The sequence below is a fragment of the Bos javanicus genome, chromosome 11, assembly GCF_032452875.1.
Source record: "Bos javanicus breed banteng chromosome 11, ARS-OSU_banteng_1.0, whole genome shotgun sequence".
Taxonomy (NCBI): Eukaryota; Metazoa; Chordata; class Mammalia; order Artiodactyla; family Bovidae; genus Bos; species Bos javanicus.
The window spans coordinates 37,499,338-37,526,636 of NC_083878.1; the positions used below are offsets into that span (position 1 = coordinate 37,499,338).

The 27,299-nt window shown below is 39.9% G+C and overlaps 1 protein-coding gene across 4 annotated transcripts in view; it reads left to right on the forward strand.

Moving 5' to 3' along the window:
• EML6 (EMAP like 6) overlaps nucleotides 1-27,299 on the forward strand; it is a 287,129-nt gene that overhangs the window by 186,796 nt on the left and 73,034 nt on the right. For all 4 annotated transcript variants that reach the window (XR_009739371.1, XM_061432385.1, XM_061432384.1 and 1 more), the window contains exons 15-21: nucleotides 505-691; nucleotides 3,258-3,363; nucleotides 9,792-9,885; nucleotides 19,635-19,735; nucleotides 21,226-21,428; nucleotides 23,955-24,066; nucleotides 24,338-24,465. Coding sequence is in view for 3 of the 4 variants with exons in the window: in XM_061432385.1 (XP_061288369.1) it covers nucleotides 505-691; nucleotides 3,258-3,363; nucleotides 9,792-9,885; nucleotides 19,635-19,735; nucleotides 21,226-21,428; nucleotides 23,955-24,066; nucleotides 24,338-24,465 (931 nt within the window). In the remaining variant the exon portion in view is untranslated. The remainder of the gene's footprint in view (nucleotides 1-504; nucleotides 692-3,257; nucleotides 3,364-9,791; nucleotides 9,886-19,634; nucleotides 19,736-21,225; nucleotides 21,429-23,954; nucleotides 24,067-24,337; nucleotides 24,466-27,299) is intronic.

Genomic DNA, 27,299 nt, shown 5'->3' on the forward strand with positions numbered 1-27,299 from the left:
CGCAAAAATGTAATTTAATGATCCATCAGCTGACAATTCAGTTAAATCACTTTTCAATTTTGTTAAAAGCAAAAAATTGTTTTGGTGTCCCTGGAAGGTTCGACATTCGAAGGTAGCACACCATAGTGAGATTCCAGATGAGTGAGAGGACTGACTTCCTAAACTGGGAGGAAGGCAGTTAGGAAACGGGAAGTGGGAAGAGAAAACCCACCCCTCATCACAGGTGTGTTCTCAGACTGGTCAGTTTTAAGAGAAAGCACATATGGTAGCCGAGGATATGGAAGCAAATTCTGTTAAAATTACCAATGTCCATTTGCCCCTTTGAAAGTCATCGCTTGCCTTCAGAGATCCTCATTCCCTCATTGAAGATCGCTGTCACAGGCAACTGGGGAGACACCGGGGTTCTGCTTGTCCGTGTGCTTGTTAGCATGTTGACTTTATCTTCTCACAACTTCTGCTGTGTACATTCACTGCTTATGTGCGTTTCTGGGACCTGTGGTTCAGTTACAGAGGCTACGATTGTAGAAACAATCTGTTCTACACACAAGCTGGAGAAGTGGTCTATCACATTGCTGCAGTTGCTGTTGTGTATAATAGGCAGCAGCACTCGCAGAGGCTGTACCTGGGGCACGACGATGACATTCTCAGCCTGACCATTCATCCAGTGAAGGACTACGTGGCCACTGGGCAGGTATATATCTCCCCTGTAAGATGCAGATTTAGCTGAAGAGAGAGGATTTAGTTTCGAACTAATTTACACATAAGAAACTCAAGAAACACTTGGTAGAAATAAACCTGAGGTAGGAAGTTGAAGGTGCAGTGAATGCTGCATCGTTTCATAATGGTGGGAAAAATCAACCCATACATACCGGGGTTCCATCCCTGAGTTGGGAAGGTCCCCTGGAGAAGGACGTGGCAACCCACACCGGTCTTCTTGCCTAGAGAGTCCCATGGACAGAGGAGCCTGGCAGGCTATTGTCCATAGGGTTGCAAAGAGTCGGACGTGACTGAAGCGACTTAGCACAGCACAGGAAGTTGAAGGTGCAGTGAATACAGGATCATTTCATGATGGTGGGAAAATCAACCAATACATACCAGAACTTTTGGGAAGCCTTTGAGGGATTCTTATTCTGACATGATGAAATCTGTGAACAGGATTAGGTGAAACTAAAATAATATAAGTTCCATGAAGTCTTACTATATTTACCTCCTTACTCTGAACTCAGTATATCCTAGGTACTCAAAACTGTTTACTGAATAAACCATATTTTAATACCAGTGTAACATCTAGTGTATAGTTATTGTCATAGAACTTAAAGTTGTATTAATTTGGGCTCATTCATTATTTTATATTTTAGCCTTCAAAAAACTAAATTTTATCTGAACCATCTTGGAATGCCTAAACTTTGGATTGAGTCTATAAGTGAAAAGCTGCTCAAAACAGAGCTCTGTGTTCAATTCAGCAAACAAAGAATCTGTTAAACTCAGATCTTGCTGGTAAAGCAGTAGTATTGTCAACAGTATTTTCAGTATTGTGCTCTTTTCTACCAGTGTTTAAGTTGCATTTTTATTTGGTTTTATCATGAGCTTTTAACTGTAGGAAATACTTCACCTGATCCTCAACATCAGAGTGGCAAATTCCAAGAAAAACTACTGGTATGAAGAGACCTGGGTTTGATTCCTGGGTTGGGAAGATCTCCCGGAGAAGGACGGCTACCCACTCTAGTATTCTGACCTGGAGAATTCCATGGACTATATAGTCCATGGGGTCGCAAAGAGTCAGAGACAACTGACTGACTTCCCCTTTCCCTTTCACTTTTATGAGGCTCAAAGATTAACATGAGACAACAAACTATTTCTGAGACTTGACAGGAGGTAGAAGTCTTTGAATAGGCTTTATAGCCTGCTGTTCATAGCCATGGATGAAACTGAGATATGTAGAGAGTCAGCCCCCAGAAATGTGCATTTGGTGGGGAAAGAGTTCATAGCTCTTATATTATTTGTAAAAGGATTACAATCCCCCAGAAGGAAAGAGCCATTAAGTTAAACATGATTTGCTCCTCTTCCAACTGTAAATTAGATCATCTATTCTGTCTTAGCTGACATTAATTTTATAAGTAATTGATCACTGCTTTGCCTTTTCACTCTTTCCTGCCCCCTGCCCCTTTTTTGTCTTTCTTAGAAACAGATGATGCCTGATTCATGGGTATTTAACATCCTTCCTTTGAAAGAAAAACCAGAGATTGGTTCTTTACCTAAACCCCTGAGGATCCACCATACTTTACACTGTAATTGGTGGGAAGCAGACCAGTATGCCAGTACCCTCTCCTGGGGTAATTGGGCCTCCACAGGCCAGTGTGAGAGTTGGGTGGACTCTGCTGAGTTACATGCATGACTTCATGTCCCATTTTTCCTTTTAGAGTCATCATACCCAACAAGAAATTTTTTTCCCCTGTGTATTATAAGTGTGGCAGCTTCCCTTGTAGCTCAGTCGGTAAAGAATCTGCCTGCAATACAGGGGACCCAGGTTCGATTCCTTGATTGGGAAGATTCCCTGGAGAAGGAAATGGCAACCCACTCCAGTATTCTTGCCTGGAGAATCCCATGGAGAGAGGAACCTGGAGGGCTATAGTCCATGGGGTCGCAAGAATCGGACACAACTTAGCGACTAAACCACCACCACCATTATAAGTGAGGAAAAGCAATTTAGTAGTACAGTTCTATCTGTTATTGGGAATTGGTGTGATAGAAGCTTGTGTCCCCTTGAGGAGTAGCCACTTAATGACAGAGTTAAGCCTTGAAACTTTCACTTCCCAGGGGTAAAAGTAGGGCCAGGCCTCCTTGAGATGGGTAGGTAATCGGGGCAAGTAAAAGAGCTCTTAGGATAGACAGTGTCATGAAAACGAACAGCTGTGTTTTTTGATTAAGGAGTGGAATCATGTAGAGTTGAGAAGGAGGGAATGGAAGGATAGAACTGGCAGAACAAAGCCCAGAAGACATTCAAACTAGAGTCTTAAATGTCCCTTAACTGGGAGCCATACACCAGGTCAGGCTCTGCTAGGAGCCATCAAGACATTTAGACTCTTGGTTCCTCAGCTTCCTCTTCTGAGAAGCAGTGGAGTCGGACCAGAATATTTCCCAGGGTCTTCCTGCTCTCTGCATATGTGGGGTTTGATTTCTGAGCAGCACTTGACTCTAAGGAACAAAATCACTTTTATTATACTTTATAAGTTGTTAATAACACTCATCCTTTTAAGGTTGGAAGAGATGCAGCTATTCATGTCTGGGACACGCAGACTCTAAAATGTTTGTCACTGTTGAAAGGACAACATCAGAGAGGGGTGTGTGCTCTTGATTTCTCAGGTAAGCACCCGTTTGCCGCCAGAGTCACTGACAGATTGATGGGAAGCAGACCAGTATGCCAGTACCACATTTACTTTGGGTTTTTTGAGTCCTTTTATTTGGTTTAGTCCTGCTTGTAAGGAGTGAGCCCTTTGTGTGTCAGCTGCCCAGTCTTAGACTGGAAATCGGGTATGTGAATATCTCACTAAAAACGTGGCCTGTAGACCACATCTCCTTTCCTCCTCTTCATTTCCTCTCTCCTGAGTCATTACCCAGAGCTCACCCTGTGTTCTGCATTTGCTTGAGAGATTTGAAATCCAGAGCAGCTGTTGCCACTGAAAGCTGTCGTTGCAAATGTCTGGCAGTGACTCAGAGCATCAATTTCATCTCTTTAAATAAATGGAAAGACAGCACTTGTGATTTAAAATATAAAGGACTAGAGGGAGGGCTGCAAATTCTCTGAAAAAGGCCACTTTACAACACTGGTGTTTTGAAAGTCAAATTTCATATTGAAAAAATAGAACTGATGTTTCCATCTGTTTAACTTAAAATTTGAACACAGTGATGTTAATATACTAACCGATGAATAAAATTTTCTTCAGAGTAAAGCCATTTCTTTATGCTGGAATTGAAAAATGGGGGTTAAAACACAAAAGGTGTAAATTTTACCTAGAAATTTTTAGTAGTCCCAATTGTACATATTAGATCTGTAGGGAAAATTTCTAACTTTCTACAGAAAACTGATTCTGTAATTTCTTTTTTTATAAACTCCACTCAAATGTGTACAATATGTATAATATTGGTTGTTAAATTCCATTTTACAACTCCAGTCTCTCTCTTATATGCCTCCCTCTCTACTTTCCTCCCTCAAGCTGAACTTCCTCTCATCTGTGCCATGGTGGTTATGCTGGTCTCTTCCCATCCCCACTTCCTCCAGCTCATCCTGCCCCCTTCTGGAATCCTGTGGAAGTGCAGTAACATGTCGCTCCATGGACTCTGCTTGGCTGACTGACTAGGCTGAGCCCTTACTGAACTTTCATGGCCTTCCATGATCTGGCCTTGGTCTTCACTTGCAGTGTTTTCATCCACCAATCCAATCATGCTCCTTTACGTCTACCTATCTGGAGAGCCTACATGTACTCCTGCCCTTCTTTTTGCCTGTGTTCCATTTTCATGTGTCTTGTTTAAGTTTAACCATCCTTTAAGACCAAGCTGAAAGTTTTATACTCCAGCCTTCCAGGGAGAAATGCCCTGTCCCTCTGCACTGCTTAACCCATTTGTTGTTATTGCTCTTAGGGTACCTGTTAGAGTCCATGGGGTACTGTAGTTATTTGTGTTAGCATCTCCTATGGCCCTCTCAGAATGTAAACTATCTAGCCCATCTCTCTGTTCCCCACTGAGCATGTTATAGTGCTGTGTACACAGGGGCTACTCCAAAAATGCGAATGAATGAAGTTTTGCTTAATGAGCTCTGTCTTGCCTTTCACTACTGCTACTAGAACTTTACATGTAAACCATCTTTGGATGAAAATTACCTTGATTCTCTGACCAGTCACACAGTACAGGTTTGTGGGGATATCATATGCACCTTCCCATATGCCCTAAACTACTATACACGTAGTTTCCCAGGCCCCTCAGATCGTTGCCTAGGATAGAGAAACCAGATACTCTAAGAAGAGGCTGAGAAGCAGATTCTGTCCCTGCTTCTAATTCTAGTTTAGGCAAATTAAGAAATGCTCAGGTAAATATTTTCTGCATAAAAAGATATTTCTGTTTTAACAATACACTCTCTATTCACCAGATAACAGTCACTAGGGAAGAACCCATTTATGCAGCAAATGTGTTATTTTTGATTGTGAAAAATCACATTTTTTGTCTCAGAATTTAAATACCATGTTAATTTTATAAATGGCGCCCAAAAAGCTAGGTGATAGTTTGAGAAAGCACTACAAGTAAGGACTATTGAGGAAGTGGGGAAGTGTCTATTGCATTTGATCCATCACCGTGTATGGTTCCATGAAGATGAACTGTGGTTGGTTGATCTTGGTGGTTTCTGTGGCCCTTCTGAAGGTGTGAGCTGAGCCTCTTCAGTTTAATTTATATTCATAGTCGTACCTTGTGTTATGATACAGCTTTAGTCTTAAACAGACACCTGCACAGCCTTGCAGGTAATGAAGATCCAGAGAGTCTGATGGTATGGCTGAGGTCCAGAGCAGGGACCCAGGGCTCCTGGCTCTCAGTCCTGTAAAAAAGTCGCCAGGCCTGGGTCCATTGGGTGGCAGAAGCTGTGCCATCACTCTCCCTGCTCATGCTCTTGCCCCTTCCTGCCCCTGCCCCCCACCAGGGCTGGAGTGAACTTTTAGCAGGAGAGTCACTCAGCGTGATCCCTTACTTCCTCACTCCCTATAGCCAATGGTCAGGGTTCCAGCCCCCTGCACCCCCATTTTCCAGTGTAGATGTGTCATGGGCACGGTAGTGCATAGAGGCTGCCACATGGGACGACCCCTCACCTCTGGTGAAAGAGACCCCTATGCTAGAATTGCCTCGAACCAAACACTTGTGTGAACTGCAGCAGGAACAACTATACCTTTCCTTTTGGGTACTTACAGGAAACTGAGGAGTTTAAATCAACATGATGAGAGAGAAGTTTTACAGTTCCCAGTTTAACCATGTAAACAGGGTACCCACATTGGATATTATCTAGACAGGGGCCTATCTGTGTGCCTCAGTGTACCCCCACACCCACCTATCTCTTAAAAGTCGGCCCATTTGGGGGGATGTTGTGGAGACCTACTGATGATAGAAATTCTCATGGAAATACAAAGCAGGCACATTGTATGACAACTAGACAACAGATAAGCAGTTATCACTAGGAATTTGGATTAATCTATTCTTGCCCCTCTTCCGAAGCAAACAAAAAGAAGACATTTTTAATCAAAAACATTTCCAACAACATAACCCATACCTGTAAATTGTGTCAACAAGAAGGAATGAATTTATATTGTGTCACTTAACTGAGCAACTCTTTAACCTTGTGGATTTATTATCACTGTCTAGGGAAAATGGCGGAGAAGGCAATGGCACCCCACTCCAGTACTCTTGCCTGGAAAATCCCATGGATGGAGGAGCCTGGTGGGCTGCAGTCCATGGGGTTGCTGAGTTGGACTTTCACTTCTCACTTTCATGCATGGAGAAGGAAATGGCACCCCACTCCAGTGTTCTTGCCTGGAGAATCCCAGGGACGGGGGAGCCTGGTGGGCTGCCGTCTATGGGGTCGCACAGAGTCGGACATGACTGAAGCGACTTAGCAGCAGCAGCAGCAGGGAAAATGGAGGTCTTTGTTTCTGTGCTTGCAGTCAGGAAAGTGCTTCCACATGAATGGAAAACCAATTAGAAAGAGAAAAGTTTAGCCACATACATATTTTCTACCCTAAATATCATCCTCATATTTTTAAAAACCTTCATTGCATAATAGTAATATCCACAAGGGCACATCTGAGATTGCTTGATTTCATTGTGCTTCAGTTCCAAAAACCTATGCATTTTTTATGAGTCCTGAATATAGGACCAACTTGTAATTGCCTGAATAAAATATTTCTCTTTCTAATTTGCCCTTTGCTGTTGACATTAAGTGCCTCAGAATTATTTCTGGACTATGTCACAAAATATCCATAATTAATACATACTGTGACTAGAAAGGACATTTCCATATGTTTGAAAGTCAGAAACCCCAGCTAAATGGTCAAGGAACAATGGATTTTTCAAAGCTAAAGTCAAGCCTCTGTGAGGGGAAATAAAAACTGGGAAGAAATCCACTTCCCTGGTGACTCAGACAGTAAAGAATCTACCTGCAATGTGGGAGACCTGGGTTCTGTCCCTGGACTGGGAAAATTCCCTGGAGGAGGGCATGGCAACCCACTCCAATATTCTTGCCGGGAGAATCCCCATGGACAGAGGAGCCTGTCGGGCTCCTCAATGGGGTCGCAAAGAGTCGGACACGACTGAGCAACTAAGCACAGCGCAGTTATATTTCAAAACTGTGTGATATGTAGAAATCCCCCACACAAAACTGTGTGATATGTAGAAATGCCCCCCCAATTCAAGAAAAAGTCACCATCCTAAAAGAAAAGGTATGTTTGTTGAGGCATCTCTGGATTTGTTCTGGGGCTTCATTGCTACTAGGTCACAAATTGGGGTAGAAAGGTGGTATAACTGAAGACAAGCTGATGGGGCCTCATAGAAGTTCTAATAAAAAGAAACAAAAAGCAAAAAAAAACTTACTCTAAGGCCTTTTTCAAAAGATGTAAAAAAATAAATAAAAGACAATCACTTAAAACGTGTGAACGTTTGCATTAAGAAGGACATCTAACATAGCTACCCAGGTTACAAAAGAAAACAAAATATAGGATTTACAAATGCAAAAAAAAAAAAGGGGGGGAGACACTGAATATCTGTGCAGTGTTTTTGATTTAAAATTTTATGTAACAGAACATTCCCTCCATACCATCCGTGGAGACATTCCATTTTTATCTCCTAATGTCACCAGTATCATCAAAATTCATTGAAAAACATCTCAGTATGAGGATCATGTTGGAAATGTGATGCAAGTACTATAAGTACGTCTTAAGGGCTTACAATCTAAAAAGGGAACGAGAACTCTTCAATCAAAATCACCAAATACAGAGACATGCTAAAATAGAAACATAGCCAGGCCACACCAAGAGATACTAGGAAAAGTCATGTTGGTTGTTCTGAACAAGAAGTCATCACCAGTCCCTTCTTCCAAATGCATGAAAAGAGACCAGGCACAGTTTAAATCCTGGTAACATTTAAGCATGATGACATATTCATTATGATTTAGAAGACACATGTGTATATAGTAGTCACTTCGTGGTGATTTAGGCCTTTAGCAAAGTGTTAATGTCTTCACCTAATACTATAGTCTAGGAGCTTGAAATAGTTTATGTAACTTCCAAATCCTTGCCTCATACTTAGAAGCAGTAGAGGATTGGGAGTGATTTGGTTTGTTAAGCCAGGCTCTTCTTTTTCTTACTTTCCTTTTTCCTCTAGAAAAGGAGCAGACTGCTGTTCCTAGTTGGTTGGGGGATGGTCTCTGGATCAAGTAAGGTCACTCAGGGGTTGGACACGAGTTAACCAGCATTCGGGGAGGGTTACTAGCTATAGCAAATATGAATACAGAAGACCCAGTTAAATTTGAATTTTAGACAAGCAATGCATAATTTCTTCATATAAGTATTCTCATGCAATATATTCATGCAATATAATATTGTAAGGGACATACTTGTACTAAGAAATTATCCATTGCTTATATGAAATCCCAGTTTGACTAGGGCTCCTTTATATTTCCTGGCTACCCTAATTTGACATCTACCCCAGGGCTATCTTTGAAAATACCAGTTGAAATCCTGAGTGGGCTGTGTGAGAAGCCCACTCACATACTCATTTCTTTACCCTGTTAATAATGGTTCCCTGTTGTCAGAGAAGACACCCCACTAAACTGAGGCTTGGTAAACTTGGCCACCATCTCCAGCCTACTCCAAGCTGGGGAGGAGCTGCTGACCCAAGACGTTTCTCCTATAAATCTAGCTCTGTGAAGGTGGCAGCAAAGGAAAGATTTATTCACTGTACCTTTTCTTTGGTCTTGAAATGAAAAAGCGAATTAACTATTTTGATTTCAAATTCAATTATGTCTCTTATATATTTTTTTTTATTTGACAAACAGCCTGTCCAAATCATTGATAGTATTATAAATAATATTTAATACCAAGAGAAAATGTTCATCATATAACAAGTGGAAAAAAATAGTATGTTCACTATAATCCTGGTTTTGTTTTTTCAAAGCACATTTATGTAGGGAAACTTATTGATAAGATATGCATCAAAGGTAGGCCTAGAAATTTGGAAAATTCTTAAATCTCCTTTGTATTTTCTCAATGTCCTACAGCAAACATATTACATTTGAAATAGGGAAAGTAAGAAGTTAAGACTTTTTAAATTATAAAGTCATTTTTTTGAAGGAATTTTCCAAGTTAAATTTAGTTTCTATAATGCTCTTATCTTGGAGGGTTAAATAGAACCAGTTTTTTAGAGCTCAGAATAGACTAAGAGTCACAAAGTTAAATGACTCTTCCAGTAAATGTCATGAGCTTTATCTGACACAAAATAGACAAGGTTTGGGGGACTTACTTGAGAAGCTCCCCTTAGCCCTGTGTCTGAGACTGGAGTATTGGATCAGCAATTCAGTTCAGCATCTACTTATTATACATTGAGAAGCTCCGCTATTAGTACTTATGCATTTCATTTAGTGAGATTCCTTTAGTGTATTCTTCTTCTAAGGTCAATTTCTTGTTCCTCTTTACAGTATATAAAATGTTTTGGTTTTTCATTGAAGAAATGAGTCATTTGACATTTATGTTGTTTTCATACAGCTGATGGAAAATGTCTGGTGTCGGTTGGTTTAGACGATTTTCACAGTATTGTGTTTTGGGACTGGAAAAAGGGAGAAAAGATAGCTACCACCAGGTAAGAAGCTGCCCGGGTCTTACAACATCCTGCCGATGATCACACTTCAGTAAATGTTAATAGTTTGCCTTCTCTGGTAAGATTTCATCTTCAAACTCAGATGAAGTTCATATCTTAACACCTAAATGAAAACATATTGTAATATTTCGTGGTGACAGACCTGACTTAGAGGAATTGATGTTTATTTCAGGGAATTGAAGAATTCTGAAATCCTTTCCAGAGAGTTATCCACCACTTTGCTTTTAATAGTCTATGCATTGTCTGTATCAGAGCTTTTTACCAGCAGTAGAAAAGCCACTTTTCTCAGCCTGTGCCTTGGCCCTTGTTTTTCAACTGTCTTAGCATCTGGTGAAGGAGCGTCAATGTCACTGAAGTCAGCAGCATTTGTCATGAAGCTGTGGCATGCAGGAAAGGAGGCCCATCGTGTACATCTGCCACTCGCTTTCAAAGCAGGCAGATTGTTTCACTAATCTCCCTGTCTTATAAATAGACTTTCCAAGACCTACTGCCGTTTACAGACCACCTGTCCTCCCACACCCCAGCCTCCCTCCCTGCTGAATCAGCCCTAAGTCTGAACATTGCTTTCCATTCCTGCTTGCTTTGGGCTTAGCTGTTTGCCTGGCCATGGTCAGAGGTCAAAATAGTTGGCAACTAAGGATGATTTGTTGTCCAAGACATATTATCGGTATATCTCTCTATTGGTTCTTCCCTGTATAAACCAACTTCCTTTTTACCTTGCACCATAAAATCATTTTAAGTTGGTGGCTTTGAACTCCAGTATTCACTTTTTAAATTGATGTTTCCCTCTACAATATTAAATAGGGGGAAAGAGGGGTTTTCACAATTTGATTTGATGAATGAAGATCTATAAATTGCTGGAGAGTCAGAGGAGGAGCAGATGGAGTCTTGAGGACTCCAGCTGACCATCTTAGGATAAAAAAGGGAGCTTTTCTGATGACTGCTATTGAGATGGAATTCTTGGCAGCAAATGGCAGCTCATAAATCTGCCTACCCAAGCGGTTTTTCTTTTCATCTCTCTAGTATTCCTCATGGTTTTATCACTCACTGCTGATACTCAGATTTAGCTTCTAATCAGAACTTTGCTTTCCTCTTAGATTAATATACTATATTTTACTTTAATATTTCTGCTAACTACCATTTGTATCATAGTTCATTTCAGGTAAAGCACATGTCTACATTTCAAAAGCCCCAGGAACTCAATTTCCCTACTAGAACACCCTCTGCAAATCTGATTGGCTTACTTGTATGCCAGAAACAGTAATAAAAGTGGAAGAAAGAAATATTAATATTTTAGAAGTATGTATTTGATATGTTTGTTAGTGTTACTACTATTTAATTACCACAAAGCAACTTATCATTATGTTAATAATGCCATTTATTTTTGGAATTGCTCCAAAGCCACATGTCACATTCCCTGAAGAGGACACCTGCAGAATTACCCACAGAGAACAATTTCACAGATGTAACATTCATCCAGTGCTCTTTCCAGGAAGGTGTGTCAAAGATTGTTAAAGTTCTTTGGTTGAATACTAGATTTTTAAGCAATAAATAATATTTATACAATGTTAAAACAATCATAGATATTTATGTAAATAAGTAACCAAACAAAAAAAATTAAAATTCTACTTATGGCCTGAGGATTAGACTGCTTAAAGATACAAACTTTAAACACAGTTTAAACCATGAAAGAAGTGACAAAGAAAAAGGAGTAATACTTCACTGACGGGACCTTACTGACTCCCGGGAGTCATCGTAGCTCCTCCAAGGGTCTCATTTACTCTCAGAGGATGGCTAACTCAGTGATATCCTTCACTCTGCTCTTCTGTGTCTCGGTCATTGCCACCATCACCTAGCCAGGCTCAACAGCAGACCTGCATCCCACAGGTTGTGGGTTCCGGCAGGCAATATTCCACAGTAGTGCCCATGACCCAGGATATGAGATTCCCCATGAGAGGAGGGGCATAGCTCATGGCTGAGACGGTATCACCTGTGGTGCTGCTGCTGCCTGAGGCTTACGTATGCCCCCCTCCAAATAGCCACCCATCAGTTGTCAGCGTGTTTAAGTGAACCTACGTTTTCATCCGCTCATAGAAATCAGACAGGTTCAGACATAGCCCATAAAGATCTTATTACAGATTTTGATGAGACTTGAACCAATCTCTTTGTACACTTTTTTGTTGATCTTTGTTAATTTTCATGAATGACTTCAGTCACCTCCATTACAAATGAATTGTTTAGTCTCTTTTTCTTTTTCAAGGTTGGTATACAAGTAACCCATTTAACAACCAAGAGCAGTCTCTTATGGGCAGTAATGAAATAGCCTGATACCAGTGTCGCTCGGGACACAACAAAAAGACAATTGATCAGGCACTTCCATGTCCCTTTTTTTGGATTTCTATCACACCAGTAACAAGACCAGGGACAATGACTTTTATTAACAAACTTCATCTCAGAAGTTTAAACAGTGGGGACCTTAGGCAAAAGGTACAAGTTATCATGGTGTGCATAACAAGAATACTTCAACATTGAAAAGTACTTGTGTTTTTACTTTTAGGGACAAAACACAGGGCCATGTGGAGATGTAAATGTACTTTCAGAGTATGCACTACTGTTTTAACTCTGCTGCTTGATCTAGTTTAAGTCCCTACCCTTACATACATTTAGTGAATGTGATCAAGTCTCCTGAATATGAAAGTGACACCTTTCCTTTTTTTAAGATATGGATCTCTTTTTTAAAATAACATTTATTAATTGTCTTCTGTTTTCAAAATAATACATGATTATAGAAAAGTTAGCACAGAAAATCTCCAAGAAGAAAATGATTCATAATTCTACTACCCAGACATAGCTATGGCTAACATTTTTAGCCTGTATTCTTGGATACATATTCTGTGGGTATTTTTATCTGTTTTATTCATATATGGAATATTATACATATTGCTCTGTAACTTGCTTTTTTTCCCCACTCACCAATATATCATCTCCCTTTCTTCTTCTCATTATTCCCTGGCTTATTCTTTGTTATTCTGTATTATAAGCTATTTTCAATCTTGGGCTGAGACATAAATCAAATATTCAGTCTTCCAGTTGCGGGTTACCTGTGCATATGGCCCTACCTGGTAAATTACCTTTGACACAGGCATAGGGACTTGCCCTGTATTAGGGCAGCAGTGCTGACTCTCCTACATTCTTATTCCATCAGTTGTAGGACATGAAACTCTTTCCGTTTTGTTTTTCTTATACACACACACACACACAGAGTTGTAGGCAACTTCCATACAAATTTAACACATGTCTAAAGGAAAAAAATGACAGAGGTAATTCAGTGAGTGTTCTTTATTTAGGTGTTGACATTGACATGCCATCAGCAGTCAGTTTAGAATTTTAGCCACAAGAGAAACAACACTGGGGTTTTTATGACATCAATAAATTAGATGAAAACTAAAATGTGCAGATATGCAGATGACACCACCTTTATGGCGGAAAGTGAAGAGGAACTGAAGAGCCTTTTGATGAAAGTGAAAGCAGAGAGTGAAAAAGCTGGCTACAAACTCAACATTCAAAAAACGAAGAGCATGGCATCCAGTCTCATCACTTCATGGCAAATAGATGGGGAAACAATGGAAACAGTGACAGACTTTATTTTCTTGGGCTCCAGAATCACTGCAGATGGTGACTGCAGCCATGAAATTAAAAGACGCTTGCTCCTTGGAAGAAAAGCTATAACCAACCTAGACAGCATATTAAAAACCAGAGATATTACTTTGCCGACAAAGGTCTATCTAGTCAAAGCTAAGGTTTTTCCAGTAGTCATATATGGATGTGAGAACTGGACTATAAAGAAAGCTGAGTGCCAAAGAATTGATGCTTTTGAACTGTGGTGTTGGAGAAGACTCTTGAGAGTCCCTTGGACTGCAAGGAGATCAAACCAGTCCATCCTAAAGGAAATCAGTCCTGAATATTCATTGGAAGGACTGATGTTGAAGCTGAAACTCCAGTACTTGGCCACCTGATGCAAAGAGCTGACTCGTTGGAAAAGACCCTGATGCTGGGAAAGATTGAAGGCAGGAGGAGAAGGGGACAACAGAGGATGAGATGGTTGGATGGCATCACTGACTCGATGGACTTGAGTTTGAGCAAGCTCTGGGAGTTGGTGATGGACAGGGAAGCCTGGCATGCTTCAGTGCATGGGGTCACAAAGAGTTGAATATGACTGAGCAATTGAACTGAACTGAAAATGTGCTTTCCAAAAAGATTTTTCCAACTGTTTAATTGTTTGCCATTGTATAGACACGAGCAAGCAAAGCAATGGTCTTTTATATGTAGGGGATATAATTTGTAATATCTGTGATATCTCACTTTTCATTTCGGTTTTCTCTAGCATCTTCTCTCTAAAGTTTATGTTAATAATTTATACATTCTTTGTATCAATGTCTATTTAGATATTTTGTCCATTTTTAATTGGGTTATTTGCCTTTTAGTTATTGAGTTGTAATTTTTTCTAAAAATATATCCTGGAGATCAGATCAGATCAGATCAGTCGCTCAGTCGTGTCCGACTCTTTGCAACCCCATGAATCGCAGCACGCCAGGCCTCCCTGTCCATCACCAACTCCCGGAGTTCACTCAGACTCACGTCCATTGAGTCAGTGATGCCATCCAGCCATCTCATCCTCTGTCGTCCCCTTCTCCTCCTGCCCCAGTCCTTCCCAGCATCAGAGTCTTTTCCAATGAGTCAACTCTTCGCATGAGGTGGCCAAAGTACTGGAGTTTCAGCATCATTCCCTCCAAAGGATATCAGTCCCTTATCAAATATATGATTTGCAGATATTTTCTCCTAAGTTCAGTTTTTCAGTCAAGAGCAGGAGCACATCTAATCCGTACTTCATGATTGACTCTATCAGAAGCAGCATAATCAGTGGCATGCCAGAGGGCAGGGGCAGTGGGAGCAGTACCTGCCAGGTACAAGCAGTAGTGCTTGTGATATCTGTAGGAATTGTTTTAAGAATAATAAAACCAACTAAAAGTAAGTCTGTTTTATTATTCTCCTGAGCCGGCAATTCTAAACAGTGACAGGGATGGAATTCCTCTTTCTCAGGGCAGATCACCATTCCAGTCTACCCCATGGTACACCACTGCCCCCATATGTCTGGTTCTCCAACTCTTAGTAATACTCAGCTCTATTGTGGTTTCTAGTAGTATCAGCCTCATCCTCCCATTAGAAAGCTTCCTATCAATGTGTTATCTAATGGTTGGACCTCCGTTTACAACTCTGGGCTAAATTAAGGGTTGAAGATGATAATTTTCTAATTCTATTATTCATTCTTCATACTAGCTAGAATTCTTCTATTAAGAAGAGTTTCCCCCCATGAACCACTTGGTTTCTCTGAAATACACTTCACACAGGAAGTAGTCCTGTAAATATTAGGGTTATTTGTCTGTTGTCTCTAGCTTACAGGTATTTCACTTAGTTTGTCATTTGTCTTTTGAGTTTGCTATGATGTTTTTCATCATGCAAAGGCTTTTATTTTTATGTGGTCAAATTTAGCAATATTGACTGCTTCAAGATTTTGAGACTAAGAAAAGTGTTCCCTGTCCTCAGGTTCAAAGGAAATCACTCATGATTTCTTCTAATCTGCCATCACTCCATCGTTACATTTAGATCTCTAAATCATTTGGAATTTATCCCAGTGTCTGTCTATTTCAAGACACAGATTCAATTTTATCCTTTCTCCTTAGAGCTATCAAGGTATTCCAAATACCATTTTTCTTTTCCCTTTTATATAGACTTTATTTTTCAAAGCTGCTGCTGCTGCTGCTGCTAAGTCGCTTCAGTCGTGTCGGACTCTGTGCGACCCCATAGACGGCAGCCCACCAGGCTCCCCCATCCCTGGGATTCTCCAGGCAGGAACACTGGAGTGGGTTGCCATTTCCTTCTACAGTGCATGAAAGCGGAAAGTGAAAGTGAAGTCGCTCAGTCGTGTATGACTCTTAGCGACCCCATGGACTGCAGCCTACCAGGCTCCTCTGCCTGTGGGATTTTCCAGCCAAGAGTACTGGAGTGGGGTGCCATTGCCTTAAATCAGGTTTAAGTTAATAGAAAAATTGTACAGATAATAGAGTTCCCATATGTCCACTATTCCAGCCTCCTTCAAATCCACACCTGGCACCAGAGTGGTACATTTGTTATAACAGATGAAGCTACATTGACACATCATTGTCACCCAAATTCCACAGTCCACATTAGGGTTCACTCTTGGTGTTGCACATTCTATGAGTCTTGACACATGTGTGATGACTTGTGTCTGCCATTATAGTATCATGCAGAATAGTTTCACTTCCCTAAAAATCCTCTGTGCTCTGGCTGTTCATCCCTTGCTCCTCTCTATCCTGGAAACCATTCATTTTTTTAACTGTCTCCCTAGTTTTGCCTTTTCCAGAAAATCAGTTAGTTGGAATCATATAACATATAGCCTTTTCAGATTGGCTTCTTTCACTTAGTAGTATCCATTTAAAGTTCCCCCATGTCCCTTCATGGTTTGATAGCTCGTTTCTTTTTATTTTATTTTATTTTTTTTAATTTAAATTTATTTATTTTAATTGGAGGCTAATTACTTTACAATATTGTATTGGTTTTGCCTACATACATCAACATGAATCCACCACACGTGTTCCCCATCCTGAACCCCCTCCCTCCTCCCTCCCCGTACCATCCCTCTGGGTCATGCCAGTGCACCAGCCCAAACATCCTGTATCCTGCATCAAACCTGGACTGGTGATTAGTTTCTTATATGATATTATATACATTTCAATGCCATTCTCCCAAATCATCCCACCCTCTCCCTCTCCCACAGAGTCCAAAAGACTGTTCTATACATCAGTGTCTCTTTTGCTGTCTCACATACAGGGTTATTGTTACCATCTTTCTAAATTCCATATATATGTGTTAGTATACTGTATTGGTGTTTTTCTTTCTGGCTTACTTCACTCTGTATAATAGGCTCCAGTTTCATCCACCTCATTAGAACTGATTCAAATGTATTCTTTTTAATGGCTGAGTAATACTCCATTGTGTATATGTACCACAGCCTTCTTAGCCATTTGTCTGCTGATGGACATCTAGGTTGCTTCCATGTCCTGGCTATTATAAACAGTGCTGCGATGAACATTGGGGTACACATGTCTCTTTCAATTCTGGTTTCCTCGGTGTGTATGCCCAGCATTTCTTTTTAGCAATGAATAATACTCTGTTCTCTGAATGTGCCACAGTTTTTTTATCCATTCACCTGAAGAACATCTTGGTTGCTTCCAAGTTTTGGCAGTTATGTTTAAAGCTGCCATAAGCATCCATGTGCAGGTTTTTGTGTGGACATAAGTTTCCAACTCCTTTGGATAAATACTAAGGAACATGATTGCTGGATCTTATGGTAAGAATATGTTTCGTCTTGTAAGAAACTACCAAAATGTCTTCCAAAGTAACTGTACCATTTTGCATTCCCACCAACAATGATTGAGAATTCCTGTTACTCCACATCCTTGCCAGCATTTAGTAACATACACCATTTATTTTAAGTATTCATTTCAGCCCGCCCCCCACATTGATTTGAGACCTGTCTTTAGTATGTGCTACATTTTAATATTCATTTGGGTCTCTTTCTAGATTTTCTATTTTACCGTTAGCTTGTCAGTCACTTGTGCACCAATACCACACAGTTTTAATCATGGAGGTTTTATAAGTTATTTTAATACCTAGGAGAGCTACTCTTCCCATTTAGCTTTTCTTTTTCAGAGTTTTCTTGGCCATACTGTTGTTTTATTCTTCCATAAGAACTTTAAAATCAGGATGTCTAGCTCCAAATTAAAGACCAGACACTCTTATCTGAAAAGAGCAATAGAATATGAAAGAGGACTAGCAAATGCTCTTATCTTTTGGAATCAGGTTGAATTCATAAACAAAGCTAGAATTAACATCTTTATGATTGAGTTTTCCAGCTCAAGAACATGAAATGTTTTTCTATATATATTACCAATATGGGTTGCTTTTCCCCTTGTTGTTATACTCATTTATATGTTAGTGCACAGTTCTTATTAAACGTATGCCTTGATATTTTTATTGTTGTTTTAAATATAGTCCTTTCTTCCAATGTATTTTTCAACTGGATAATGTAAATATATAGTAAGGTTATTGACTCTGTATTTGATTTTATGTACTATAAATTTCCTAAATTATCTTATTTGTAGTTGTTTTTACTTTATTTTCTTTTGGATTTTTTAGGCATGGAATTATATCATTTGCAGATAGAAATAGTTTTACCTCTTCCATTCTAGCTCCTGTGTCTTTAATTTGTTAGACTTTGTCTAATTGCATTAGATAATATGTTCAGTATGATGTTAATGGTAGTGGTGACAGTCTTGTTCCTGACTTTATTGGGAATAACATGAAGAATCTGACTTTCATCAGGAATCGCATTAAATAGGAATCTGACTTTCAAGTTCACACATGCACAAGCACACCAAGGAGAAGCTACTGTTCTAGCACATTCTGTTTTTAAAGAAAAGATAGTGGCACGTGACATTGAAGAGACAGTCTGTGTATAGTTGGTCTTGAATGAATCTGTATTTCTCAGTGAGAGTTAGGAACTGCATGGAATTATAAAAGTCTAAGAGAAATTCTAAAGCATCCATTAATTCCTACTTTATTGAGTGTTAGTTGAGTACTTTTTAAAGTCATAAGTGACCATTAGATTTTTTGTGAAATACCTTTTTGGCATCATTGAAAATGATAACATAATTTTTCTCACGTATTAATATGATGAATTGCACTGTTCGATTCCTTAATAATGAAGCACCCTTGAATTTGGTCATAGTGTACTATTTTGTTAACGTGTTGTTGGAGTCTCTTTGCTATTATTTTATTTAAGATTTTAAAATCTGTATTCATAAGGGCAATTAGTCATGTTCTTTTTTATCGATAGCTTTTCCTTTAATAATAAACGTTAGGTCCTAATATATCAGAGAAGACCATCACATAGTCCATTAAGATCAGTAAATCCTTAAATTTAATGTGATTACTTTATACTCTGAAACAGAAATTTCCCAGGCACACTGTAATGCCAGTTTACAGCTGCAGCCTACAGTCAGTCCTCATTTCTATATTTGTCCTTCTGCCTCTTGGGTTATAAACTTAGATTTTGAATGCATAGCATCCTTGAGTGCCTTAAATTAATATGACATCCTTTGTCTTTCCATGAATGTAAGCCAGGGTCTTCAGTTTCTCATGAATACACTTCTAGCTGAAACTCTGTTTAACCCAAAGTTATGCCTTCCACAGCAAGAATATTACATTTGAAGTTTCTCATTAATACCCTTTTACAATATATTCTACAAGATCTCTGTATGCTAAGGATTAAATTCTATAGTGGCAGCATTAATTTTATATTATGGAGACATTCTGATCCATTTTAAATGTTTCATTAATTTGTTTGAAGCATAATTAGTAGACTCTAGTAGCAATGTTAGAGTAAGAAGGGCTCAAATATGCAAAGAAAAGCCAAAGCTCGTTATTTTAATTCACACCCCACCATGTGTATCTTAAATCATCTTCTAGCAGTAATTTACTTGTCCTATTAGATGTGCTTAATGAAAGTGAAACCAAATGCATGCTCTAAATAAAACTCTCTAGAAGTGCTTTCATCAAGACTAGGGTTTTCCCCCGTTTGTGTCTTACAGAGGACATAAAGATAAGATATTTGTGGTAAAGTGTAATCCACACCATGTTGACAGACTGGTAACAGTTGGGATCAAGCACATCAGATTCTGGCAACAAGCAGGTATTGTTTGGGTTTATCACTTATGTGGTTGAAAGTTTTACTGTAGCTGGGAAAAAAAAAAAAAAACAACCCACTAGCACTACCTAGCCTCTCTCTGCAATCTAAAATTAAAATATGCCTAAAAGATGTTTGCTCCCAAACAACGTCTGAGCTGTGAAGCTTAGAACACTCTGTGTGATGCTATGCATATTCATCAGTGTCTAGAGAGTTTTGGAAATGTTGTGCTCTGAAAATAGTTATTTTTATATTTCATCATTGTTCTGAAAGCAGTGGTTATGTTGGACTACTGAGCAGGAAATAATCACTTTAGTTGGGTGGACAAAATTTTTAGTATTTTGAGGGTTCTCTTATTATTTTATCACTACGTTTAGCACACGAATTAACCCCTGACACACACACACACTGTACACTACACACAGTAAGTGGTTAAAATAAATACTTGTGGTTTATAATGCTGATAATAAGGATGAGTAAATAATAGGACAAAACATGGAAGAATATCTTATTCTTCTAATAAGTCAGACTTTTTTATTAGGATTGTTTCTGAATTCTTAGTTTTGGCTTTGGTATCAATCCCAATCTTTTACTGGACAAAACATAAATAAGCTGCTGCTTCAGTGCTTTCTGCTTTTGAAGAAAAGGTCACGGCGCCCTCCATGTCTGGAGAGTCAGCCTGCACACAGCTGTCTGGAATGAGTTTAGGTTTCTCAGTGCTGGTCGGAAAGCTCAGGGAGATGTGAATATATGAGGAACGAACCTGATGTTCTTCTCCTACACAGTGATTCAGTTTTCTCACCCTGAAGTTGCCATAATAAAAATCAGGGCAAAAGATACACAAAACACTTTTCCATTTTACATTACAGCTGCTGCTGTTTTCATCCTTCGGTCAGCGTTCAGGAAGACTTGCCTGGCTTCCTGGGGCACTTAGTCACTCCTCCCTCTGGCTGGCACAGACCTGCGCTGAGCCTTGCTTAGAGGATTATGTCACATTCTCTCCCCAGCCAGACCTTGAGTTCCTTGAAGGCAGAAACTGTTTCTTTTCACCTTTATAGCCCAATGTCGACCACTGTGCCTGCCACAAAGTAAGGATTCAATAAACACTGAATTAATGCGAGAAGGAGAAAACCTTTGATAATGTTTTTGTTCTGATGTTTTCTGCCATTTTTATACACCTTTATGTAGACACATGGGACTTCCCAGTGGTAAAGAATCCACCTGGGATGCAGGAGACACAGGTTTGATCCCTGAGTCAGGATGATACCCTGGAGAAGGAAATGACAACCCCTGCCAGTGTTCTTGCCTGAGAAATCCCATGGACAGTGGAGCCTGATGGGCTATAGTCCATGGGGTCACAAAAAAGTCAGACATGACTTAGCGACTAAACAAAGCAATGTAGACACAGGGGATTTTTCACTGAAGATAGTCATTCTAAATGCTCATAGAAGGTGTCAGTTTTTCAAAAAGTATTAAGTACTCTTGGTCCACTCCAGGTGGGGGCTTCACCTCTAAGAGAGGAATTTTTGGAAGTGTTGGAAAATTGGAAACAATGATGTGTGTTTCTTATGGGCGAATGGAAGATCTGGTGTTCTCAGGAGCAGCTACTGGAGATATTTTTATTTGGAAAGATATTCTCCTACTGAAGACAGTGAAAGCTCATGACGGGCCTGTGTTTGCTATGTATGCATTGGATAAGGTATGGTCTATTTTCCTCACTAGCTTTCTAGAACTTTAAATTAGGCTTAGCACGGTCCACACCAAGAGGATGCCTGTGTGTAAAAACAGTGCTCTCTGAATTGGGATGTAGTTGTCACGGATAGAGGCGAAGCACAAGTGGTATTTAAATTTCTCTTTCGTTTATAATTATTTCTTTATGTGCAGTTTGTCTCTTCTTTTTTCCACACTTATTCTTCCTGGCTGTCTCTCCTAAGAACGCCTTAAGAAGTGCTGAGATAAATGTAGGCACACAGTAGCAAGAGTCTGAGAAATATTTCTATACAGTCTTCCTCCTCAGTGGCATAATAAGCAGAGATCTGGAAGTGTCTAGTAGCTGGATTATTGTCCCTCCTATCAATTTGACCTGAAGTTATATTGATAACCAGCTTGTTCCTGTGTAGACAGGCTCAGCTTTAATAAGTGTGTCAGAGTCCTGGCTGTGTTAGTCAGGTTCCTCCAGAGAAACAGAACCAGTAGGATGTAGATATAGACAGAGATATACATGTACAAAAAGGAGACTTATTATAAGGAATTGGTTCGTGTGGTTTTGGAGGCTGAGAAGTCTCACTAAGCCATCTGCAAACTGGAGACCCAGAAAAGCTGATGGAGTAATTGAGTTCAAGTCCAAGGGCCTGAGGACCAGAGAAGCCAATGTTGTAAATCCTAGTCTGCTGGGAAAAGATAAGATGTCCCAGCTCAATCAATCAGAATAAAAGGAGGGCAATTTTGTCCTTCCTCTACCTTTTGTTTTATTCAGGCTCTCAAAGGATTAGATGATGTCCACCCACATTGGGCAGGGCAGCTTAATGAGTCTGCCAGTTCAAATACTGATCTCATCCAGAAACACCATCACAGACACACACAGGAGTCATTTTTAATCTGAGTACCCTGCGGCCAGTCAGTTGACACACAAGGTTAACCATCACACCAGCTGTATTTCTACTCAGGCTCATCTTTGTCCTGATCTGTCCCGCTAACCTCCTGCCTTGCGGTGTTGTTGTTCTTGTTCTTTCTAAATAAAGATCACACTGGGGACTTCCCTGGCAATACAGTGTTTAGGACACCATGGTTCCACTGCAGAGGGCATGGGTACCATCTCTAGTCAAGGCACTAAGATCCCTTATGTTCAACGTATGGCCAAAAAAAATTCTGTTTAATTTAAAAAGATCATACTTACCTTCAGCGCTCTTAAAACACTTCCTTCAATCAATTTGCCAGAAAATAGAAGTGTTTTACTCACTGCTAGTTTGCTGATGGTTCCAGTTTATGTATGTTATCTGACCTCCAAACAGCCTAAGCCACCCAATACAGCATATTAAGAGAAGATTCATTTTGCGTTTGCTTATTCCCAGGTAAATATGCTGATTCTGCTATAGTAGTAGGTTCTTGTTAGATGTGTAATTACAATGATTGTTTTAGTGGTAAAGCTGTTTTTCACTAGCAAATTTGTTTTGTTTAAACTGCAAATTTTAGAAAAGATTAAAGCAGAAAGAAAATTTTTGCAGGCCTGGAAGTTGGTGTGATATAGCATGTTTAAACTCTTTTATTGCTTAGTAACTTAAGCTTAAAGATCATGGGAAAAGGCAGGATTTAATTTTGGGAGTAAATGTCTATAGGTTCACAATCTATAATAAGGATAAATAAGGATATTTAAGATATTTAATGTAATAACTTCAAAATATTATTTCCTTTTCAACATCATTGAAATGAAGTAAATTAAAAGTTTTTGAAAAAACAGAATGAATTACTCAGTAATTTTCTTTTTAAAAAATTTCTAAGAACAGTTGGTAGTTGCCAGAAAGGAAAACTAATAAGGCCAAGAAATCATAAAATTAGAATAAGAATAAAGATCATTGTCTAGCAAAAAAATATCCAATATGTATATTGGATATTACATAAATAAATATATAATATACATAAATAAATATCCAATAAAGTATAGGCTTTATAGTTTCCAGGTTTTATAAAAATTAATCTGGATCTTAATTATGGTAGAAATTGATATCTCATGAACAGAAGAGCAAGATATTCTTGTTACATGAAATACTTGTTATTCTTAATAGAGAAATAATGATGTTTTTCCTGGAAGTAAATATTTAAAAATAGTTAGCAATCATTTTTGATTGTGACATTAATTCCAGTTTATTCAGCAGGAGCATGAGATATCAGAAACTCTGCAAACTTTGAGGCTGGTCCTGTTCTCTAGCAGTCCACATCCCAGTCAGGGAACTGGACATGGAAACTGCCATCCGAAATCCAGGGTGCTAAACTCGAATCAGTGGTCTGAAGAAAGTGAAATGGACACCCAGTGAGAAAGTGTTTAATAGCGCTAGAGAAATGAGAGGTGTGTCCAGAAAATATGATGTTATCATCAGGTTTTTCAGTCTCCATACTTAGGAAGAAAAGACAGACTAAGCTTCTTTACGCAAGGGGGGATCCTTTTGAGACTGGGTGGGTCCTTATCACTTTGATGTGTATATAATCCTTCTGATGTGTGCCTTCACAGGGTTTTGTAACAGGTGGAAAGGATGGAATTGTGGAGCTCTGGGATGATATGTTTGAAAGATGCTTGAAGACTTACGCCATTAAAAGAGCAGCCTTGTCAACTAGCTCAAAAGGTGCCACTCCCGAGTATGCGGTGGATCTTTCTGTTCATAGAAATGCAAAAGATAGGAATAAAGTTCTTAGAAAACCATGACCGAATCAACGCTCTCTTTTTCTTCCACATTCAGAGCTTGTGGCCGTTGGTAGAAATATCACAGAGGATTGCCTTGTACTTAGTACTTTGGAACTATAAAAACAGAATTTATAGAATCACTATAATCATTTTATTTTTGTTATATTAAATACAGCATTTACAATATTAAATGCAGTATTTCCCCTCCTCAGGCTTGCTTTTGGAAGATAATCCTTCAATTCGTGCCATCACTTTGGGACATGGACATATCCTGGTGGGAACAAAAAATGGAGAGATCCTGGAAATGGATAAGAGCGGCCCGGTGACACTGCTTGTTCAGGTACTGCGTTTGCACATATTCTAAACCACAGTTCACATCAGAGCTGGGCCAGGCTGAGGCAGCACGGACACTTAGGACGCCAAATTAAAGGAGGTGTTCTCTCCAAAGATCAGACAAACGCTGCGTTATCTATTTCTGTATAACAAACTGACACAAACTTAGCTTGGAGCAAAAACATTCATCATCTTATGGTTTCTCTGTGGGTCAGGAGTCTGAACAGTTTAACTGGGTCTTCTGGTTAACGTTTTGTAAGGCTGCGGTAAAGACCAGGGCTTTGGTCTCATCTGAAGCTTCACTATGGAAGGATCTGCCTCTACGATCGCTCAGGTTGTTGGCAGAGTTTTGTTCCTGTGAGTACAGGACTGAGGGCTTCTGTTTCTTGCTGGCTGTTGGCCAGAGGCCACCCTCAGCTCTCAGAGGCTGCCTGAAGTTCCTCATCACGTGGGGTTCCCCCAACATGGCTGTTTGCTTCCTCAAAGCAAGCAAGGGAAAAAGAAAAACAATGCCTTTAAATAATTTGAAATAACATAATCGTGTCATCACATACATATAATACATCCATCCCCTTTGCATATGTTATTGATTGGTAGTAAGGCTATAGGAGGGGCTTCCCCAGTGGCTCAGCAGTAAAGAATCTGCCTGCAATGCAGGAGCTACAGGAGACACAGGTTCAATCCCTGGGTCAGCAAGATCTCCTGGAGAAGGGCATGACAACCCACTCCAGCATTCTTGCCTGGAGAATTTCGTGGACAGAGGAGCCTGGTGGGCTACAGTCCATGGAGACTGAAGCGACTTAGCAAGCACACACCCACGAGGCTATAGGACATTCAAAGGAGGTGATTACACTGAGTGTGAAAACCAGGAGGAGCCTAAGGGTCACCTGTCCATCACAGTCTGCCCTCTGGCTACCAATTATCATGTCCCTACCACATGCAGAATACATTCCCACTCCCAGGATCCCCAAGAGCCTTATCCCATTAGAGCATCTATTCAGAGTCCATAATCTCATTGTCTGAATCAGGTTCAGAAGTGGATGGGGTTTCTTGGGTATATTTCCTCTCAGTCTGTCAAAAATTTGTCAAACTAAAAAAAAGTATTTGCTCGGCACACACCAAATATATGTGTTTCTTTAGGTTTTGTGCATCATTCTAGTCTCAGCCTCAATTCACATAAATATATAACATACTCCTTACCCTTCCTCTCCCCTCAAAAATTTGATTCAGATAATACCAGATTAAAATAAGCATCAGATCAGATCAGATCAGTCACTCAGTCGTGTTCGACTCTGCGACCCCATGAATCACAGCACGCCAGGCCTCCCTGTCCATCACCAACTCCCGGAGTTCACCCAGACTCACGTCCATCGAGTCAGTGATGCCATCCAGCCATCTCATCCTCTGGCGTCCCCTTCTCCTCCTGCCCCCAATCCCTCCCAGCATCAGAGTCTTTTCCAATGAGTCAACTCTTCGCATGAGGTGGCCAAAGTACTGGAGTTTCAGCTTCAGCATCATTCCTTCCAAAGAAATCCCAGGGTTGATCTCCTTCAGAATGGACTGGTTGGATCTCCTTGCAGTCCAAGGGACTCTCAAGAGTCTTCTCCAACACCACAGTTCAAAAGCATCAATTCTTCAGCACTCAGCCTTCTTCACAGTCCAACTCTCACATCCATACACGACCACAGGAAAAACCATAGCCTTGACTAGACGGACCTTTGTTGGCAAAGTAATATCTCTGCTTTTGAATATGCTATCTAGGTTGGTCATAACTTTCCTTCCAAGAAGTAAGCGTCTTCTAATTTCATGGCTGAAGTCACCATCTGCAGTGATTTTGGAGCCCAGAAAAATAAACTCTGACACTGTTTCCACTGTTTCCCCATCTATTTCCCATGAAGTGATGGGACCGCATGCCATGATCTTCGTTTTCTGAATGTTGAGCTTTAAGCCAACTTTTTCACTCTCCACTTTCACTTTCATCAAGAGGCTTTTGAGTTCCTCTTCACTTTCTGCCATAAGGGTGGTGTCATCTGCATATCTGAGGTTATTGATATTTCTCCTGGCAATCTTGATTCCAGCTTGTGTTTCTTCCAGTCCAGCGTTTCTCATGATGTACTCTGCATATAAGTTAAATAAGCAGGGTGACAATATACAGCCTTGACGTACTCCTTTTCCTATTTGGAACCAGTCTGTTGTTCCATGTCCAGTTCTAACTGTTGCTTCCTGACCTGCATACAAATTTCTCAAGAGGCAGATCAGGTGGTCTGGTATTCCCATCTCTTTCAGAATTTTCCACAGTTTATTGTGATCCACACAGTCAAAGGCTTTGGCATAGTCAATAAAGCAGAAATAGATGTTTTTCTGGAACTCTCTTGCTTTTTCCATGATCCAGCGAATGTTGGCAATTTGATCTCTGGTTCCTCTGCCTTTTCTAAAACCGGTTTGAACATCAGGAAGTTCATGGTTCACATATTGCTGAAGCCTGGCTTGGAGAATTTTGAGCATTACTTTACTAGTGTGTGAGATGAGTGCAACTGTGTGGTAGTTTGAGCATTCTTTGGCATTGCCTTTCTTTGGGATTGGAATGAAAACTGACCTTTTCCAGTCCTGTGGCCACTGCTGAGTGTTCCAAATCTGCTGGCATATTGAGTGCAGCACTTTCACAGCAGCATCTTTCAGGATTTGGAATAGCTCAACTGGAATCCCATCACCTCCACTAGCTTTGTTTGTAGTGATGCTTTCTAAGGTCCACTTGACTTCACATTCCAGGATGTCTGGCTCTAGATGAGTTATCACACCATTGTGATTATCTGGGTCATGAAGATCTTTTTTGTACAGTTC